The 20,552-nt window shown below is 51.2% G+C and overlaps 2 protein-coding genes across 5 annotated transcripts; one reads left to right on the forward strand and one right to left on the reverse strand.

Annotated features, from left to right (window-relative positions):
* The first annotated feature begins 1,364 nt into the window (after nucleotides 1-1,364).
* ERCC1 (ERCC excision repair 1, endonuclease non-catalytic subunit) lies at nucleotides 1,365-17,865 on the forward strand. Of its 4 annotated transcripts, none has more exons than XM_038528580.1 (10): nucleotides 1,365-1,514; nucleotides 1,998-2,109; nucleotides 3,041-3,256; nucleotides 8,846-8,949; nucleotides 9,933-10,032; nucleotides 10,183-10,259; nucleotides 15,514-15,613; nucleotides 17,103-17,174; nucleotides 17,367-17,435; nucleotides 17,757-17,865. In XM_038528580.1, exons 2-10 carry the CDS (start codon nucleotides 2,017-2,019, stop codon nucleotides 17,808-17,810), a joined length of 885 nt encoding a protein of 294 aa, XP_038384508.1. In that variant the 5' UTR covers nucleotides 1,365-1,514; nucleotides 1,998-2,016; the 3' UTR covers nucleotides 17,811-17,865. The 4 variants fall into 4 exon arrangements, with proteins under 4 accessions (XP_038384508.1, XP_038384505.1, XP_038384506.1 ...); XM_038528577.1 differs by lacking the exon at nucleotides 1,365-1,514 and adding an exon at nucleotides 1,550-1,664 and having other exon boundaries at nucleotides 8,828-8,949; XM_038528578.1 differs by lacking the exon at nucleotides 1,365-1,514 and adding an exon at nucleotides 1,560-1,664.
* On the reverse strand, nucleotides 17,698-20,381 carry POLR1G (RNA polymerase I subunit G). Its single transcript, XM_038528576.1, has 3 exons — nucleotides 20,266-20,381; nucleotides 19,752-19,893; nucleotides 17,698-19,417 (listed from the first exon to the last, which is right to left on the reverse strand). The coding sequence occupies exons 1-3, from the start codon at nucleotides 20,285-20,287 to the stop codon at nucleotides 17,989-17,991; spliced, it is 1,593 nt and encodes a 530-aa protein (XP_038384504.1). The 5' UTR covers nucleotides 20,288-20,381; the 3' UTR covers nucleotides 17,698-17,988.
* Nucleotides 20,382-20,552: the final 171 nt, after the last annotated feature.

Consider the following 20,552-nt stretch of genomic DNA (forward strand, 5'->3'; position numbering starts at 1 on the left):
TGAAAAGATGGATTTTTAAAATAAATGGTTTGAGTACAATTGGCTACATTCATCATAAATTCCTCCCATCGTGCAGTTTCAAAAATAAGTCTTGTATAAAGACAAACAAAATCCAGAGTCGGAAAGTACTAAAAGTAATTACAGGATATATTTATGACCTTGGGGTACTGCAGGTCTCAAACAATACACCAAAAGCCAAAGTCAGGATGAACAGACTGATAAGTGGTGTGAATAAACACTAAGAATTTCTCTGTGACATAAATAGTTAAAGTACAAAGTACAAACTAGGAGGGAACACTGGAAATACACACAACTAAGAATTTGAATCGGAATCCGTAAAGTATCCTTACAAATAAATACTAACAAAAAAAAAAAAAAGAAAAAAGAAAAAAAAAAGGCATACAACCCCATTTAAAAAACTGTGCAAAGGATATGAGCAAGCCATCCACAGAAGACAAACTACCTAAGACCAATAAACTAAAAAAAAGATGTTCTCTCTCCTTAGTAACCAGAGAGCCGCAAGTTAGAACAGTGTGATACTGTTCTTTCAGGAAATGACTAATACTAACTCATCGACCAGGTCTCTGCTCAGATGTCCCTTCCTCCAGGAAGCCCTTCCCTACCCTGGGGCTGGGCTGGGCGGCCTCTCCCCTCTCCCCGGCCATCGTGGGGTCTCCCATTCCAGCCTTGCCCTCTCCGGGTGGTCACTGTTGGGGAACCAGTCTGTCTCTCCCACTGGACCACTGGACGGGGACCGCTCCAGGAGGACAGGAGGGCGCTATGGTTGTCAATCAACGGTCACCGCTGAGTCGCCAGCACTGCCCCGCACAGGGCGGGGAACAGAGGCGGCGCAGGGGGAATGCGTGTGGAATGCAAGAATGAATGAATGCGGACGCCGAGGCCAAGCCAATGGCAGGGCTGGGATGCCAACCCAAGCCTGGGCTTAGAGGAGGAACCCAATTTGATCTCCTTCCACCCCTCCCACACTCCCCACCCCCACACTGAGTCCTGTCCAGAGGTCGAGCACAAGGAGGTGCTTAATAAGGACATCCAGGGACGCCTGGGTGATTCAGTGGTTGAACGTCCGCCTTGGGCTCAGGTCTTGATCCCAGGGTCCTGGGTTCGAGTCCCGCTTCAAACTCCCCGCAGGGAGCCTGCTTCTCTCTGCCCATGTCTTTGCCTCTCTCTGGCTCTCATGAGTAAATTAAAGAAAAATCTTAAAAAAAAAAAAAAAAAAAAAAAAAGAGCATCCAAATGGAACTTGACAACCAGAGACGACCAAGGGGGTAGGTCCGCGGCTCTCTCCCACCCAAACCGCCGCAGTCCTCCAGGACCATAGAGAGCGGCGCGGGGACCGCCCCTCTCGAAGCTCTACCCGTCTGGGGAACGCGGAGGGCGGGATCGAGGGCTAGAGAGGCCGGAAGTGCGGCGAGCCCGGGGACGCGCTGGCCGCGTCGGCGGTGGGTCGCCTCGCTGTCTCTCCGGTCTTCCGCTCCCGGCTCGGGGTCGAGGAGGTGAGTCCTCCCGGCGCTCCGACGGCGGGGCTGGGTCGTGAGGGGCGGACGGGCGGGGGGCGGGAGGGGAGGCGACTGGCACCCGCAGAAGCCAATCAGTCGTCGCAGTGTCTGAGAGATGGACGGGATGGGGCGAGGGGAGGGTATCAGGTGCGAGCCTGGAGGCGGGGCGGAGGGGACGGAGGCTGGACTGGGCAAACCCAAGGCGGGGAACAGTGAGGGCGGGGTGGATAGGACGTGGGGTGCTTGAGGGGCGGCGCTAATGAAAAGTCTGGACGGTAAGGGGCGGGGCGAGCTGGAGGTGCCGGCTCCTTGTGGGCGGGGCCCTAAAAAATCTGGGGCACCGGCTCTTTGCAACTTGATGCTCTGTGGAGCCCTGGGGTTTTGAGGGCGGGATGGCAGTGAGTGGGGGTTCCTGCGGGGAGGATGGGAAGGCAGACGCTGGTGTCTCCCTCGCTCCCGCCGCCATGTCTTCATCTTCAGGCCCCAGAAGAACCCTGGGATGGACGGAGACGCAGTGCGGCCCCCCGCCGAGCCACCCACGAGGAAGAAATTCTTCATACCACTGGGCGAGGATGAGGCCCCTCCTGTAGGGGTAGGACGAGGAGATGGGGAGAACGCTGGGAGGTAGGGGGTGATTGAGAGGAAGGGTCCGGTCCGGTGGCCGCCGTGCGGGTTAGGAAATGTGGCCTGGGTCACCTTGGGAAAACACCTTTGCTCTCCGCAAGTCTGTTTCCCTGTCTGTCACATGTCATGGTGATTCCAAGAGGGGGCTCCGGCAAGCAGCCTATGGCCTTGGCATGTGTTTTCTGTGGCCAGCACCCTGCCTTGCAAAGCATGAATTTATTGCTGACATTGGAGAATTGGAAGGCTTTGCAATTAAAAAAAAAAAAAAAAGTCTGCCTTTTGACATCTTTTGGTAAATTGAAGGATCTGACCACACTGTGATCGCATTCCCACAGGAAAACAATCGGCTGGTGTTGAGTACTGGCTGCTCCCTATGGGCTAGGAAGGACAACAGAGTGGGCTAAAGATATAGGGGATGATGGAAGAGAGGGACTGCTTCTCTGAGGAGGTGACATCTTGGCAGTGAGGTGAAAGAGCGAGCTATGTGAGGACATCTAGAGGCAGAGGGGGCAGCCAGTGCAAAGGCCCAGGGTCAGAGAGAGCCTGACAATGTTGAGGGCAAGCAAGAAGGGCAACGGGCCTGGAAGAGAGAAAGCAAAAGGAAAGAGGTAGGAGGTGAGACCCCTGAGGCAAGGGGGCAGGGACTCTTTTAGAGTTTTGTGGGCTACAGTGACAGCTTTGGCTTTTGCTCTGAGATGGGAGCCGCCAAGGTTCTGAACAGAGGGATGTGAAATGACAGTGAACAGACTGTGGGCAGTAAGGGTGTAGGCAGGGAGATGGTGAGGAGGTGACTGTGGTGGTCCAAGGGAGAGAAGATGGTGGCCAGGACCAGTGCAGAGGCTGGGGAGTGGGGAGAAGCGGCTCAGACTTAGATTTTGACACTCCCCTCCCCTGCACAGGTCAAGCCCTTATTCAAATCCACCCGGAGCCTGCCCACTGTGGAGACCTCGGTTCAGGCAGCCCCTCAGACCTATGCAGAGTATGCCATCTCGGGACCTCCAGGACTGGCTGGAGCTCCACACCCCACCGGGCCAGAACCCCTGACAGGAGAGACCCCCAATCAGGCCTCCAAACCAGGGGCGAAATCCAACAGCATCATTGTGAGCCCCCGCCAGGTGAGGAGGGGATGGAGAAGTGGGGCTTTGAGCTTTCTGGTTGGGAATAGGGGTTCTGGGGGGGGCATTCTAGAGGACCGTGGAAGGGAGTCTGAACTATGGCTGTTGTGCTCTGAGCTGTGCCCCTCTTGCATTCATCCATTCAAGTATCCTGTGTGCCTTGAGATTGCCCCATATCCTATTATTTTGTTATAACAAAAATACCATAGACTGGTAGTTTATTTTATTATTTATTTATTTTTAAAAAATATTTTATTTATTTATTCATGAGAGGCACAGAGAGAGAGGGGCAGGGACACAGGCAGAAGAAGAAGCAGGCTCCCTGCGGGGGGCCTCATGTGGGACTTGATGCCTGGACCCCAGGATCATGACCTGAGCTGAAGGCAGATGTTCAACCTCTGAGCCACCCAGGCGCCCACATAGATTGGATAGTTTAAACAGCATATATTTATTCCTCATGGTTCTGGAGCCTAGGAAGTCCAGGATCAAGGCACTGGCAGATTCAGTGTCCAGAAAGGACCCACCTCCTGGTTCATAGACTGCAGAACCTTCATAGAAGAACTATTCGTAGTTCTCACTGTGTCCTCACGCGGCAGAAGGAGTGAAGGAGCTCTCTGGGGTCGCTTTTATGAGGGCACTAATCCCATTAATGGGGGCTCCACCCTCATGACCTAATTGCCTCTCTTTCACTACCTAATACCATTACACTGGGGATTAGGATTTCAACATGTGAATTTTGGGGGCACACGAATGTTTAGCCTGTAACATCCTGTCTTGTCTTTTTGGGGGATATGACCATGTTAGTGCAGCTAAAATTCCTGTCCCTGGGTTTGTTCATTCATTCAAAAACTGTTTCTTGAACACAGGTTTGAATTCAAATCCTGCTCTGGCATGCAGTAGCTGTGTGATCTTGAGCAAGTGACTTAACTTATCTGTGCCTTTCTTTATTTATTTTAAAGATTTTATTTATTTATTCATGAGAGACACACACAGAGAGAGAGAGAGAGGCAGAGACACAGGCAGAGGGAGAAGTAGGCTCTTTGCAGGGAGCCTGATGTGGGGCTTGATCCCGGGTCTCCAGGATCATGCCCTGGGCTGAAGGCGGTGCTAAACCGCTAAGCCACTGGGGCTGCCCTATCTGTGCCTTTATTATTACTATTTTTAAAGATTTCATTTATTTATTCATGAGAGACACATAGAGATGCAGAGAATAGGCACAGGGAGAAGCAGGCTCCCCATGGGGAGCCCGATGTGGGATTCGACCCCAGGATCACGCCCTGAGCTGAAGGCAGATGCCCAACCACTGAGCCACCCAGGGGTCCCTCATCTGTGCCTTTAAAACAAGGTTTTGTTCACTTGTAGTCCACAAATATGTTCAAAAGTTGTCCGGTGCTGTTCTAGGCTCTGGGGATAGAGCAATTGGAAAGGCAGCAGGTGAGGTCTCTGCCATTGGTGGAGCTGCCATTCCAGAGGAAAGCAACTACTCACAGAGATAATAGTAGGACTCAAGAATGTGAAAAGAAGCTCAATATTATCAGCTACCAGGGAAATGCAAATCAAGATCACAATGAGATGCCAGTTTACACCCTCTAGGTTGGCTGTAATCAAAAGGCCAAAGGATGATCTCAAGGCTATGGAGGAATTGGAACCCTCATAGGCTGCTGGTGGGAATGTACAGTGGTGAGACACTTTGGAAAACAGTCTGGCAGTTCCTCAAACTTTTAATATAGAGTTACCTGGATGCCTGGCTGGCTCAGTCGAGGGACCATGCAACTCTTGATCTTAGGGCTGTAGGTTCGAGCCCCATGTTAGTTGTAATTATTTTAAATATTTTTTTTCTTTATTTATTTATGATAGTCACACAGAGAGAGAGAGAGAGGCAGAGACACAGGCAGAGGGAGAAGCAGGCTCCATGCACCGGGAGCCCGACGTGGGACTCGATCCCGGGTCTCCAGGATCGTGCCCTGGGCCAAAGGCAGGCGCCAAACTGCTGCGCCACCCAGGAATCCCATGTAATTACTTTATTTTATTTTATTTTATTTTTTTTTTAATAAATTTTTATTTATTCATGATAGTCACACACAGAGAGAGAGAGAGAGAGAGGGGCAGAGACACAGGCAGAGGGAGAAACAGGCTCCATGCACCGGGAGCCCGACGTGGGATTCGATCCCGGGTCTCCAGGATCACGCCCTGGGCCAAAGGCAGGCGCCAAACCGCTGCGCCACCCAGGGATCCCATGTAATTACTTTAAAAAATACAATTCTTGGGGATCACTGGGTGGTTCAGCGGTTTAGCGCCTGCCTTTAGCCCAGGGCGTGATCCTGGCTGGAGTCCCGGGATGGAGTCCCACATCAGGCTCCCTGTATGGAGCCTGCTTCTCCCTCTGCCTGTGTCTCTGCCTCTCTTTCTGTGTGTGTCTCTCATGAATAAATAAATAAAATCTTTAAAAAAAATACAATTCTTTTTTTTTTTTTTTAATTTTTTTTATTTATTTATGATAGTCACAGAGAGAGAGAGAGGCAAAGACATAGGCAGAGGGAGAAGCAGGCTCCATGCACCGGGAGCCCAACGTGGGATTCGATCCCGGGTCTCCAGGATTGCGCCCTGGGCCAAAGGCAGGCGCCAAACCGCTGCGCCACCCAGGGATCCCAAAAAATACAATTCTTTAAAAAGATTTTATTTATTTATTTGAGAGAGAGAGAGAGCAAGCGTGGAGAGGGGCAGAGGGAGAGGGAGCACCTCAAGCAGGCTCCCCGCTGAGCATGGAGCCCAGCTTGTGGCTTGATCCCAAGACCCTGAGATCATGACCTGAGCCAAAACAAAGAGTCAGATCTTTTTTTTTTTTTTTAAAGATTTATTTATTTATTCATTGAGAGAGAGAGAGAGAGAGAGAGAGAAAGAAAGAGACAGGCAGAGACACAGAGGGAGAAGCAGGCTCTATGCAGGGAGCACGACATGGGACTCGATCCCAGGTGTCCAGGATCACAGCCCGGGCTGCAGGCAGTGCTAAACTGCTGCGCCACCGGGGCTGCCCAAGAGTCAGATCTTTAACCCACTGAGCCACCCAGGTGCCCCCCAAAGATAAAATTTTAAAAAATAAATAAACATAAGCGTTGCCATATGACCCAGCAAGTCTATGTTTAGGTATATGTGCAGAAGAGATGAAAACATACATCCATACAAAATCCTGTGCACGGACTGTCCCAGCAGCTTTGTTCACATTAGCTAAGAAGTGCAAGCAACTCAAATGTCTATTGCCTTTCACTCAGCACGAGGTAGTGTGTGCCCATGCTTCTTTCCTTCCCATTGCTGGCCGAATAGTATTTGTTGTATGCAGGTGCCATGCTGTGGTCTCCATCCAACCACTGATGGGCTAGCCATTGGATTGTTTGTACTTGTTGGTTATTCTAAAGATGCTGGCGTGAACATTTGTGTTTGGGCTTTTTGTAGACATGGGTTTTGAGTTCTGGGTATTTATGCAGGTGTGGACTTAATGGGTCGTGGGGTGACTATTGAGTTTTTGCAGGAGCTCCCAAACCATTATCTTTTTAAAATTTTTTTAGGTTTTATGTATTTGTCTGAGAGAGAGAGAACACAAAGGGGGGAGTGGCAGAGAGAGGGAGAAGCAGATTCCCCACTGAGTAGAGAGCCTGATGCGGAGCTCAACCCCAGGACCCTGGGATCATGACCTGAGCCAAAGGCACACACTTAACTTACTGAGCCACCCAGGTGCCCCTCCCAAACCATTTTCTAGATGCAGCATCATTTTACATTCCTACCAGCAGCTTGCGGAGGTTCCATTTCCACCAGATGTCCTTATCTGCCTTTTTAATTTCAGCCATTCTAGTGGGTGTCAAGTGGACAAAGCAATCCTTTAAAAATGAAAATAGGATCCTGTCTCAGGATCCTGGGATTGAGCCCCAGGTCAGGCTCCCTCACTCAGTGGAGAGTCTACTTCTCCCTCTCTCTCTCTTTTTTCTTTTTTTTAAGAGTTTATTTATTTATTAATGAGACAGAGAGAGAGAGAAAGAGAGAGGCAGAAACACAGGCAAAGGGAGAAGCAGGCTCCACACAGGGAGCCCGACGTGGGACTCGATCCTGGGTCTCCAGGATCATATCCTAGGCTGAAGGCGGCGCTAAACTGCTGAGCCACCCAGGCTGCCCATACTTCTCCCTCTGCCCCCCACTCATGCCCCCTCTTTTTCTCTCTCAAATAAATAAAAAATTTTAAAAAATTTTATTTACTTATTCATGAGAGACACAGAGAGAGGCAGAGACCTAGGCAGAGGTCTTCTTACAGGGAGCCTGATGCAGGACTTGATCCTAGGACCCTAGGATCACAACCTGAGCCAAAGGCCGCCACTCAACCACTGAACCACCCAGGAGCCCTAAATAAAATATTTTAGAAAATAAAATAAAATGAAATAAAACAGGATCCTGCTCCTCCTTTCTTCGAGGCCCTTTTCTGGCTCCCAGGTGCCTCACTTCAGGCACCTGACTGGCCTCATGGCCTGTGGGACTTGGGACTTCTGCAGACCCTGCTCATCCCAGCTACTCTGCCCACCCACACCCTACCTCATGTAATAATTACTTACTCATCCGTGACGTGATTTTCTTTACTGTCGTGTCCCCTGCAAGGCAGGGATCTTTGTATCTTGGTCCCTGCCATGTCCACAGCACCACGACACCCAGTGGGCACTCAATAAATACTGATGGGATGGATTAGAGCCTGGCTTGCTCAGAGAATTTTGGTCTTGGGCTATGTTTATTTTTTATTTTATTTTTTTAAAGATTTTATTTATTTATGAGAGAGAGAGAGAGAGAGAGAGACAGATACACAGGCAGAGGGAGAAGCAGGCTCCATGCAGGGAGCCTGATGCGGACTTGATCCCGGAACTCCAGGATCACGCCCTGGGCCGAAGGCACCACTAGGCCACCCAGGGATCCCCTTGAGCTATGTTTAGAGTGGAGTGAGAGGCAGGAGACTGCTCAGCTGCAGGGCCTACCTGATCTGTGTGTAGGGGTCGCAGGGCACATGGGGCTTCCGTGGGACACTGGAAACCACAGCAGGGTTGAGAGCAGGCAAAGGGCAGTTTTGTGCTTTAGGAAGATCCCTATGGCTACTGTCCAGAGGCCAGGGGCAGGGGCTGTGGCAGTGGATGGGGAGGCATTGATGGGGATGCTTAGGAGTTAGATGTTCCTCCTGGAGAAGGAGGGGGAGACGGACATGTCCATGGCCAGGGTGTGGGGTCTCTGGATGGTGGGGCTGTCCCTGAAGTGGGGCCAGGAGGAGGACAAGTGTGATGACTGATGCTGAAGGCACTCGGGATGCAACAAGGCAGGCATCCTGGAGGAAGTTCCCATAACCCCAGGACATACACATGGGGTGAGGGGAGAGGGCTGAGCTGGAGAGGGAGACTCAGGGACCCTTTAGTTAAGGCCTAGGGCCAGGGGGAGGAGCCTAGATCAGAGCCAGAGCACCAAGGACATTTCAGGCTGAGGAGGTGGGCTTTGCAGGGAGGCACCCTGGGATGGCAGTGATCCCAGGGCCATCGTGGTTAATCGCCTCAGCTCTTCCTCCCTCCCCAGAGGGGCAACCCTGTGCTGAAGTTTGTGCGGAACGTGCCCTGGGAATTTGGTGACGTGCTTCCCGACTATGTGCTGGGCCAGAGCACCTGTGCCCTGTTCCTCAGGTGAGCTCTGAGGGGCTGCCCCACCTTCCAGGACAGCCTGGGAGTGCATGCTTCTGTATTTTGGACTATTCAGTGGGAGACCTTTGGGTGTGGCCCTGTCGGCTCTAGGCCTAGGTGGGACCTAGTATAGGAGGAAGGGGTCTTAGTCTGGAGGTGCCCAGAACAATGAGAGGTGCAGGCCCAGACTCCAGGTCTGAGGGAGGAGGGACTGGGGGCCTGGACTCCTGGGTCTGAGGGAGGAGGGGGCTGGAGGCCTGGACTCCCAGGCCTGAGGGAGGAGGGGCTGGGGACCTGAGCTCCTCAATCTGGGGGAGGATAGGTTGGGGACCTGGGATACTCAGTCTAAGGGAGGAGAGGGTCAGGTCTCCCATGTCCTAGGCATCCAGGACAAGTTGATGAGAGCCAAGATTCCTGTAACCTTTATCCCAGTTAAGCATGCTCCTCCATTCCCTGGGGCTCCTCTCCAGACAGAGCTGGGGGGAAGTGAAACTTCTTTTTTTTGGTTTGTTTTTTTTGGAAGTGAAACTTTTAAGTTTCTATCTTCCCTGCAAGGTATGAGAGCTGGCAGCTCCTGGGCAGAGATGTCCCTGAGTTCCCTGGGTGGAGAAGCCACCCCATCCCCTCCCTGCCAGTGGCCTTTGAGGTCAGAGCAGATATTCCCTGGGATGGCCTGCCTCCCAAGACCCAGTGTCCCCCGTCTATACTCTCTAGGGTCTAGTCTGTCCTCTATGCAAAGCCCAAGTCTCTTCCCTTCTGCAGTGAAGAAGGGTCCCTCCCTCCAAGGAGCCAGAGCCAGAGCCAGGCAGCCCTGACTGCCAATCCCCCGTGCCCTTTCCTTGGTGGGTGACCGGGGCAAGTCACTTCTCTGAGCCCTAGGTCCCTATGCTGCCGGCGCCCTCTGTATCCAGTGAGAGTGAAGAAGGGTTCTCGGGGTCTCGGGGAGACCGAGACCTCCCAACTCCTCCCTGTCTTCCATTCCCCAGCCTCCGCTACCACAATCTCCACCCGGACTACATCCACGAGCGGCTGCAGAGCCTGGGGAAGAGTTTTGCGCTGCGGGTCCTGCTGGTCCAGGTGGACGTGGTAAGCAGCAGTTGTTTCCCCACCAGCCTCATTGGCCCCGTCTGTGAAATGGGGCACATTGGCTCTTGGCATCCTAACCTGCTGTGTTTTCAAGACTATAATTCCTTGCTTTCGACCAGATTGCTCATTCTGTTTTTCTGTTCTACCCAGAAAGATCCTCAGCAGGCCCTCAAGGAGCTGGCTAAGATGTGCATCCTGGCCGACTGCACCCTGGTCCTTGCCTGGAGGTGAGACCGAGGCTCCCTGCCCAGGTCAGGCTCTATCTGAGCATCATTCCAATGCTTTGCCCACCCCCAGACCTTCTCCTGCCGTGAATTTCCTGTACAACCCTGGTCTAGGCACTGCCCCTCCCTGGGCCTCAATTTCTTCATCTTTAAAATAGGGTCTTAATATCTTAGAGTGCTGTAGTCACAAAAGCAGGTGATGTAGATCAAATTGCCAGGACCATACTAGGCACTTATGAGTTAGACATTAAGTCTGTCTGAATAATTAATTCCACATCTAGGTTTCTAAAGACTATTTAGATTGGCTAATTTCCTTTTTTTTTTAAGAATTTATTTATTTATTAGAGAGAGAACATGAGTAGGGGGAAGGGCAGAGGGTGAAGCAGGTTCCCCACTGAGCAGGGAGCCTGAAGTGGGACTCCATCCCAGGACCCGGGGATCATGACCTGAGCTCAAGGCAGATGCTTAACCACTGAGCCACCCAGGCGTCCCTAGGAAAAGTCTTCTAAAGCAATACTCAAAACCCCAGAGCCATAAAGGAAAAGACTGGCTGATTTGAGAATATTAAATTTTAATATTTAATATTAATATTAAACTTCTGGGTGGTTAGAGATACTGTAAACAAAGTTAAAAGACAAGTGACCAATTATGAAAAACTACTTGTGTGTCGGTATATATATATACGTGTGTGTGTATATTTGTCTATATATATATAAATATATATTTATGTACTTTAAAAATATATTTATATATTTATTAAATATATATTTATATAGAGAGACATATACACAGACAGCATTTCTATTTTATATGTGTATGTATAAATTATATTTATAGTGTGCAAATACATTTAAATATTAATACTTATATGCATATACTTAAATATAGTTATATATTTATGTATGTAAAAAACTTCCTGCAAGTCAATAAGAGCCCAAATAAGAGGTTGCCAAGACACATGAAAAAAAAAATCAACCTTATAGTTTATCAAGGAAAAAGTAAATATTATTTATTTATTTTAAAAAAATTTTTAAGGATTTTATTTATTTGAGAAAGAGCACGAGTGGGGTGGAGCAGAGGGAGAAGGAAGAAGGAGCAGACTCTCCACTTAGCGGGGAGCCTGAAATGGGGCTCAATCCCAGGACCCCAGGATCATGACCTGAGCCACCAAGGCACCCCAAAAAAAGTATGTTTTAAAAAATGAGGTGTCCAGGGATGCCTGGGTGTCTCAGCAGTTGAGTGTTTGCCTTTGGCTCAGGGAGTGATCCTGGATTCCCGGATGGAGTCCTACATTGGGCTCCTTGCATGGAGCCTGCTTTTCCTCCCTCTGCCTGTGTCTCTGCCTCTCTCTGTGTCTCTCATGAATAAAAAAATAAAATCTTAAAAATAAATGAGGTGTCCATTTTTCGCCCTTAAATTTGGTGAAAACTTCTCAGATGGATAGTGTGAAATGGGCACCTGCATGTTTGGTTGGTGAGAGACTTGCTTGGCTATTAAAACAAAATAGACATCCGTCTTCAACGCAGACCAGGATTAGCTACACCAGGATTAGCTCTGCTTGTGTGCAGATGTGCATCCATGATGACGTGGGCCATCTCTGCAGCATTGGCAGGTGAAAGCCAGAGTGATAGAACCAAACAGCATCATATTTTTATATATAGACAGAAGGAGGGAAAAGGAGCTGTGTTTATGAACAGACACGTATGTGGATACACTAGAAACGGTTAGAGAGTCACCAGGCCCTGGACAGTGTTGACCTCTGGGGAGGGTGTGAGGAGTCCGCAGTGATAGGAAGGGGACTTTCTCTCTCTCTCTCTTTTTTTTTTTAAGATTTTATTTATTTATTCATGAGAGACACAGAGAGAGAGAGGGAGAGACACAGGCGGAGGGAGAAGCAGGCTCCCTGTAGGGAGCCGAATGCTGGATTCGATCCCAGGACCTCAGGATTACAACCTGAGCCAAAGGCAGATGCTTAGCCACTGAGCCACCCAGGCGTCCCTCTTGTGTTGCTTTTACTGCTGGTACAAAATATACTTCTGACCACTAGATGTGTTGAGCTTTTTCCCACACCAAGCCGTTCTCTGCAACACCAGCCCGGTGTCCTAGCATTTAATGCAGTTCTGACACTGTCTGCGTAGAGATGGAGTCAGGTCACTCCGGTGAAGGGCTCAGTCCAAGACTGCCCCCCACTTCACCAGCCCAGCTTGTACTTCTGACCAGCCCACTTCCAGTGGCCCCCTCCTTGGGTTTAGTTTACTAGAGCAGCTCACAGAACTCAGGGAAAAACATTTATTGGTTTAGTAAGGGGTATGATAAAAGGTCAGAATCAACAACAAGATGGTGAGAGACATAGGAAGAGAGGTCTAGGAGCTCCTGTTCTTGTGGAATGGGGGTATGTGCCCTTCCCCCATGATCATGTGTTTGCCCATCTGGAAACTCTGAACACCCTGATATCAGAATTTTATGGCACGATCAACTGTTAACACCATTTCCAGTCCCTAAATGGGTGGGGCTGGAACCTCCCAGCTTCTAATAGTTTCTGGTGACCAGTCCCCCTCCCGGAGCCAACCCAGAGTCTCCTCACAATAGAACAAAGACACAGGGCACCTGGGTAGCTCCATTGGTTAAGCATCTGCCTTCAGCTCAGGTCGTGATCCTGGGGTCCTGGGATTGAGTCCCATGTTGGGCTCCTTGCTCAGCAGAAAGTCTGCTTCTGGGATCCCTGGGTGGCGCAGCGATTTAGCACCTGCCTTTGGCCCAGGGCGCGATCCTGGAGACCCGGGATCGAATCCCATGTCGGGCTCCCGGTGCATGGAGCCTGCTTCTCCCTCTGCCTGTGTCTCTGTCTCTGTCTCTCTCTCTCTCTCTCTCTCTCTCTGTGTGACTATCATAAATAAATAAAAATTTAAAAATAAAAATAAAAAATAAAAAAAAAGAAAGTCTGCTTCTCCCTCTTCCCCTCCCCTGCCTCATTCTTTCTCTCTCTCTCTCAAATAAATAAAATCTTAAAAAAAAAAAAAAAAAAAAGAACAAAGACATTCCTGGTGCTCTTATCACTGAGGAATTTACAAGGGTCTCCAGGAACTCTGTGCCAAGAACCAGGGGCAGAGACCATAGAAATTTCCTCTTACCTCCCAGAAGCCTTTTCAGATTGGTTTCTCTCACTTGGCAATATGCTTTTAAGGTTCCTCCGTGCCTTCTAATGCTTTGGTAGCTCACTTTTTATTGCTGAATAATATCCCATTGTCTGGATACACATTCTTTCCCAACTGTGTAACATTCCATTGTGCAGCTAGGCCGGGTCACAACCTTGAACTCATGATCCCGAGAGATTAAGAGTCGAATACTCAACTGACTGAGCCAGATGGGCACACCAGTGTTAGTTGTATATTAAAACAGAAGTCAGGATGCCTGAGTGGCTCAGCGGTTTGGCACCTGCCTTCGGCCCAGGGCATGATCCTGGAGTCCCAGGATCGAGTCCCACATCAGGCTCCCTGCATGGAGCCTGCTTCTCCATCTGCCTGTGTCTCTGCCTCTCTGTCTCTTGTGAATAAATAAATAAAATCATAAATAAATAAATGAATAAATAAACAAAAGCAAGCGTAAGCATTACGCTATTTTGTGGGAAGTCGTGCCATGTAAAGTTAAGAGCCCAACTTGGTGACTGTGCTATTTCTTCTCCTGGCTAGCTGTGTGATTTTAGGCAAATGAGTCCACCCCACTAGTCTCTGCTTCCCCCTCTGTATAATGGTTTGAAAATAATAAGTGCCTTAAAGGATTGCTCAGAGGAGGAGGGGTTCTGGAAGCTTCTGAACCTAAAGAGTTAGAGCAGTGCCTGGCATGCAGCTAGGCCCCCACAAGGGGAATGTTTCCTGTGGCTTAACATCCAAATCATGGAATGTTTTGCAACCGTTAAAAGAGGTCAAGCTCCTTCTGCTGACATGGAAAGCCATCTGCTTATATCTCAGAGTGCAAAAACGAAAGCAAATTCTAGAACTGGACACAGCGTGCTAACTTGAGGGGCTCTTGAACAAATTATTAAGAACCATAACAATAATCCTGCTGCAGTAAAAAGCTACAAAGCCCATTTAATGGGGAAAAAAACAATTAGAAAAATGAATGTTTCTTTCAAGAATATAAACCATTGCTTAATCAAAAAACATTGCTAATGGGGCGCCTGGGTGGCTCCATTGGTTAAGCATCTGCCTTCAGCTCAGGTCATGATCCTGGGGCCCTGAGATCAAGCCCCACATCTGGCTTCCTGCTCAGCTAGAAGCCTGCTTCTCCCTCTCTTTTTAAAAAAAAAAAAAAACATGCCCCTACTCATGCTTGCTCTCTCTCAAGTAAATAAATAAAATCTTTAGAAAATTGTTTATTAGCTAGGATCTGAAGGCCAAGAAGATACTCAACCTGAATCCTTTATTTACTTGGACTCCACTCCTCACAAGTTCCCCAAACAAAAAAAGGCTTGTACTTCTGACCAGCCCACTTCCAGTGGCCCCCTCCTTGGGTTTAGTTTACTAGAGCAGCTCACAGCTCACAAAAAAAGGCCAGCTTTTTCCCAGTGCCAATGAAACTCTTGAGTTACTTTCTTCTGCACACAGACCCTTTTTAAGATTTGGCTGTGTCACCTACCTTTGAAGCAGTTCATTACATGTCAGAAAAACCAGTGCCTGACGTGAAAATTAATGGCAATTATTAGATCCCGTTTGCCGCTATAAAGGATTCAGCAGTCAGCTCACCCACAGCCTTTCTCTTGAAGGTGTGCTCTATTAAAAACCTTCAGTGGGAACTGAGTGCCTCCTGAGTTTGTCTTCCGTGGCTGGGAAGAGAATAACTGTTTTTGGTTTTTCTCCCTTTCAAACTCCATACCCACTTCCCTTCCAGAATAGCTCATGTTTCTTAAACAGGTCTCTGAGTGTCAGGTGTGGCTCTGAGCGCTTGGAGCCGGCACTGGTGTAATTGTCACAATCCTACCATCCGCTCCACTTTACAGATGCGGAGGCTGAGGTCCCGAGAGAGAGAAAATCATGGGCCCAGGGTCACTCAGGTGTGAAGGGGGAACCTGAACCCAATGGCTCAGGCTCCCAAGCTCTGCCCCTTAGCCAGCAAAGATGCGCCTGGTTGGGGTTATTGCCAGGGAAGCATTTAGGGGAGGAGAGATCATTTTTCTCCACATTAGAGTTAGCGTCATGATCTGAGTCTAAAACATAACATAACCGCCTCACCCTGGCTGACCCGAATGTTCTCACCCCAGCCCCGAGGAGGCCGGGCGGTACCTGGAGACTTACAAAGCCTATGAGCAGAAGCCGGCCGACCTCCTGATGGAGAAGCTGGAGCAGGATTTCGTCTCCCGGGTGAGGCCCCCGCATCTCCCTGCCTTGGCCACCCCCAGCTCCTTCCTGGTGCCTGAATCCTCCTCTCTCCTCCCCAATCCCTCCCTCCTTTCTCACCCAAAGGGCAGCTAGAGGGATCTTCCTAAGCACAAAGTTGGTTCTGCCCTCCCTCTCTCAAAACCCTCCCATGGCTCCCCAGTGCCTTCAGGGAAAGCCGGGCTGCTCACCACTCTATAGGGCCCTGCCTCTTCCGCCCAGCAGCCCTGTCCACCCCTGGCTTTGTAATCTCTGTCACTTCTCCCAGACCTGGCCCACTCCTCTAAGTATGTGCCCTTCTGTCCCCCCCTGCCGGATTATCTGCCTAATTCCATCTTTCACATCTCAGCTCTGAGACCTCTTTGTCCAGGAAGCCCTCCCTGACAAGTGCCCCTGCTGGGGTCCCCCATCCCAGCCCTGCCCATGTGGGTCACCACTGTCAGGAGCTGATCTGTCCTCCACACTGGACTGGGAGCCCCAGGAGGGCTGGGCTGGGGCTGGCTCCGTTTCTGCTGTGTCCTCAGAACTATGCAGCACTCAGGGATACTCAGGGAGTACTGGCTGAATGAAGTGTGTAACCTGGGCTCCAACCACTAAGTAACGGTGGACGTCCACCACCACCCCTGAGGTGGGTACTCCTAGGGCCCCCATTAGCCTGAAAAGAGGCCCAGAGAGGTCAATTCTATTGTCTCATAGAGAGTAAGTAGTGGGCCCTGGTTTTAGACTCAGATCTGCCTCCAGAGCCTATGGGCTTCCCCTGGGCAGCACCAGCTCAAGATAAATGGTATTTATCTTATGTGATCGACACCCTCTCACCTAGTTGGGGACCACTCTGAGAACTTTTATTTTTTAAGATATTTTATTTATTTATTCATGAGACATACACACACACACACAGAGGCAGAGACACAGGAAGAGGAAGAAGCAGGCTCCATGAAAGGAGCCTGACGTGGAACTTTAGTATATGTGCTGTCGAAGCGAGCACCCAACGTGGAACTTGATCCCGGGTCTCCAGGATCATGCCTTGGGCCAAAGGCAGGCGCTAAACCACTGAGCTACCCAGGGACCCAAACTTTTATTTTTTAAAGATTTATTTGAGCACATGCATGCTTATCTGAGACAGAAGGAGAGAGAAAAAGAGAATGAGCATGAGCAAGAGGGAGGGGCAGAGGAAGAGGGAGAAGCAGACTCCTTGCTGAGCAGGGAGCCCTACGTGAAGCTCATGTAAAGCTCAATCCTAGGACCCTGCACCCATGACCTGAACCAAAGGCAGACGCTTAACCGACTGAGCCATCCAGGTGCCCAACCTGGATGAAGTTTAAAAAAAAAAAAAAAAAAAAAAAAAGAGGCATTTATTGAATGCCTCCTGCATTCTGGACAGTCTGGGGACACATTGGGGACCTGTGCTACCATAGGGGCTGTCTTGCAGTTATATCTTCTCGTGATGCATCTCTGCTTCCTTCTCCCCTTCCAGGTGACTGAATGCCTGACCACCGTGAAGTCAGTCAATAAAACAGACAGCCAGACCCTCCTGACAACTTTTGGGGTAAGCCCTCGTCCCAATGGGCATTTTGACCCCCTTGCCCTTTCAATGAACTCCCCCTCCCCTCATCCTTCCTGGCTCCTCTGCACTCCCACAGGACCTCACTTCCTTTCAGGGATGTCTTAGATCTCTGGTCAGCTGGGCACGCTAGTTTTGTGCTCCCCATCTCTGACCCCTCACTCCCATCTTCCTCAGTCTCTGGAACAGCTCATGGCTGCATCGAGGGAAGATCTGGCTTTGTGTCCAGGCCTGGGGCCCCAGAAGGTAAGAGCTATGGGGATGGGCCTGCGGGGTTGGGGACAGGAGGGAGCTCCAAATAAATGGGACCTCGGATCCCAAAACTCTGAGGTTTTGGAAGGCCCACAGTGCTTCTCCTACAGATGGGGAAGACTGAGGCCCAGAGAAGGTGGGGACCAGCCCAAACTCACACAGCCAGTCTGGGATGGAATCAAGATCTGGCTCTTTCTCTCCTAGCCCCCAGAGCCCCCTCTGAGCTGAGAGAGAAAGAACTTAAGTCCACTCCGGATGTAGAAAACAAATGGCTCATTTAATGACTGGTTCCATTTCTCTCTTGCTCTCACCCAGGCCCGGAGGCTGTTTGATGTCCTACACGAGCCCTTCTTGAAAGTGCCCCGATGACCCCAGCTGTGAAGGAGGAGGCCCTCAGTGTAACAATAAAGCATTTTTCCTGGCCCAGGCTGCTGCTGGCATGCTGGGGCAGTCACTGGGAGGGGGGTTGGTCCTCTGCTCTTGCACTCTGCTGGCCCAGGCGGTCACCTCCAGCTTTCCTTAATTGCGGCCGTTTCCCTGGAAGAGTCTACACAGGATCCTGCTGTAGCTTTTTCCGCTTTTTTTCCCGTCCTGTGGGAGCCACCTCCGCAGACCCCAGATCCAGCGATGGCTCCAGCGTCTTCTCCTGGGTTGTGATCTCAGGGACCCCACTTCCCCGGTCTTGCTTCTTCCTCTTCCTGGTGGATGCAGGATCTGCCCTGGCCTCAGGCTCACCCTCAGCTGGCACCTCGAGCTCCACCACCCCGCCCTCCTGTGGGCCAGTCGTCTCAGCCCTTGGCTCTATTGCTTTCTGCCCCCGTTCTTTCCTCTTCTTTTTGGTGGGTGCTGGAGCTGTGTGAGGCTCAGGGTCACCTGGCGGCTTAGGCTCCATCGGAGGCTCCGTCTCCTCTGCCCCCAGCTCCAACATCTCCACTGTCTTGTTTTGCCATTTTTCTTTCTTCTTCCTCTTTTTGGTGGGCACTAGAGCTGCCTCAGCCTGAAGCCCAGCTTCCTGTAGTGGCTCAGGCTCCGTCATCTCGCCCAGGGGCTCCAGAAGTCCCATCTCAGGCTCTGCAGCTTCAGTCCCTGGCTCCATCATTACTTTGTATCCCTTTTCTTTCTTCTTTTTCTTCTTCGAAGAAGGCAGTGGGATGGCTTCCTCCTCTGGCTCCACCTTCAGCTGCAGCAGAGACTCACCTGGTATCCCTTCCCCTGACTCTCTCCCTTCTGTCCCCTTCTGCCTCTTCCTCTTCCGGGTAGGGGACAGGATTGGCTCTTCCAGGGGCTCTGTTTTAACCATGAGTTCCAGCTCCGCTGTCTTTTCTTCGGGCTCTGGTGTCTGCTCTTCTGGTTCGACCATTTCTGCCTCTTTGGGCTTCTTTTTCCTCTTCTTGGCGGGAGACGGGAATGGTGCTACCAGGGGTTCCGACATCTCAGGGGGGGCTTCTGCTGCTGCTGGCTTCAAAACCTCTAGTTCTTTTGGCTCCTGCTTTTTTTTCTTCTTCCTCACCTCCGTATCTGGGGACCCCAAGACTGTGTCCACCTCCAGGGCCCCAAGCCCATTCACTGCCTCCTGGGCAACTGAGGCCTCTGACATATGCATCTTCTTCTTCCTCTTCCTTGAGGCTGGTGAATTCAGTGTCAAGACTGATCCAGGCCCTGTTACTGGTAGGTTACCTCCAAAGGCACAGAACCGAGGCCTCAGGCCAGGGGGGATTTGTGGAGGGGGGCTTGCTGGAATGGGCTGCAGCAAGGTCCCTGATGAGGGTTCTGGGGGACTATCAAAGATCCTTAGGCTGCCCTGGGGGGCTGGAGCACAGGTGAGTCCCCCTGCTGCCTCCTCGGAGGGAGCCAGCAGGATTGCTTCTTCAGCCTGGGGGCCACTGCTTCTGAGGACCCGGTAGCGGCGCCGCTTGCCTGCCAACTTGCCCTTCACAATCTGGGAGCCTGAAAGAGGCACTAGCCGCCCATTGAGGCTGGAAGGAGAAAGGGGAAGGCAGAGTTTCATCAGTTTCTTGTGGTGAAAGGGAGGAAAGGAGCTGAGAAACGGCATTTAAAAAAAAAGATTTTATTTATTCATTTGAGAGAGGGAGCACTAGCACAGGAGGGGCAGAGGGAGAGAGGGAGAAGCCGACTCCTGCTGAACTGGGGCTCCATCCCAGGATCCCAGGATCATGCCCTGGGCCAAAGTCAGATGCTTAACCACTGAGCCACGCAGGCATCCCAGAAAAGCCCTTCTAAACTTCCCCCCCAAGTTCAGCCACCGGAGTGAGGGGTAGTATTCCCAGGAGGTGGCGTGGGACCACTCACCAGTCTGGGACAAAGTCCACAGGAGCCTGGATAAGCCACAGTTCCGTATCTGGGTCCTTTAACGCCTCCAAAGAGAAACGAGTGGGTTCTGATGCTGGGGACGTCGCGGTAAAGTTGGAGGGACAGGAGAAGGGAGCAGCACCTGCAGAAGAGGAAACGGGGATCTGCTGACACTGCCCCGCGGCTCCAATCCTCCCGGGCGCCTATCGGCCCTTGGGTCCCAGCCCCCTGAGCGCCTCGATCCCCTCACCCGGTCTGTTAGCTCCTGCCTGTCTCCCAGAGGCACTCCAGTCTCCACCGAGCCAATTGCTGGGGGCGCCCTTCGTACTCAGGTTAGGGCGCCCTAACCTGTACCCGCCGTCGGTCCGAAGTCCCTTCCTCGGGTGAGATACTCTCTCCACGAGTCCCGTCTCCGGGATGTCCCTTTTTCCGTCCCAACCCACCACCCGGGGGCCCCTTTCTCCTCCCCAGAGCCAACTCCTGCACCCCGTCGGCCCGCCCCGATGCAACTCACCGCCGGCCGGGGTCCCCGCCATCCCGGGACGCGTGCCTCCCTCAGCCCCAGTAGCCAGAGCCACTCGAGCCCCGCCGCAGACCACGTGGAACCAGGGGGCGGGGCCTCGTCCGGGAGCGCCCATGTGGTGTAGGAGCGCGGGGGTGTCCCTCGGAGCCCGCGCGCTCTGCGAGCACAACTGGGGGAATCTCCGTTTGTGCCGAGCAGACAGCCGAGGAAGAAGTCTTTCTCCGAAAACCTGCTCCCCAGAGCAACTGACTGGCTGCTGGGCGGGAGTCAGAGCCTCA

The sequence above is a fragment of the Canis lupus genome, chromosome 1 (assembly GCF_011100685.1).
Source record: "Canis lupus familiaris isolate Mischka breed German Shepherd chromosome 1, alternate assembly UU_Cfam_GSD_1.0, whole genome shotgun sequence".
Lineage (NCBI taxonomy): Eukaryota > Metazoa > Chordata > Mammalia > Carnivora > Canidae > Canis > Canis lupus.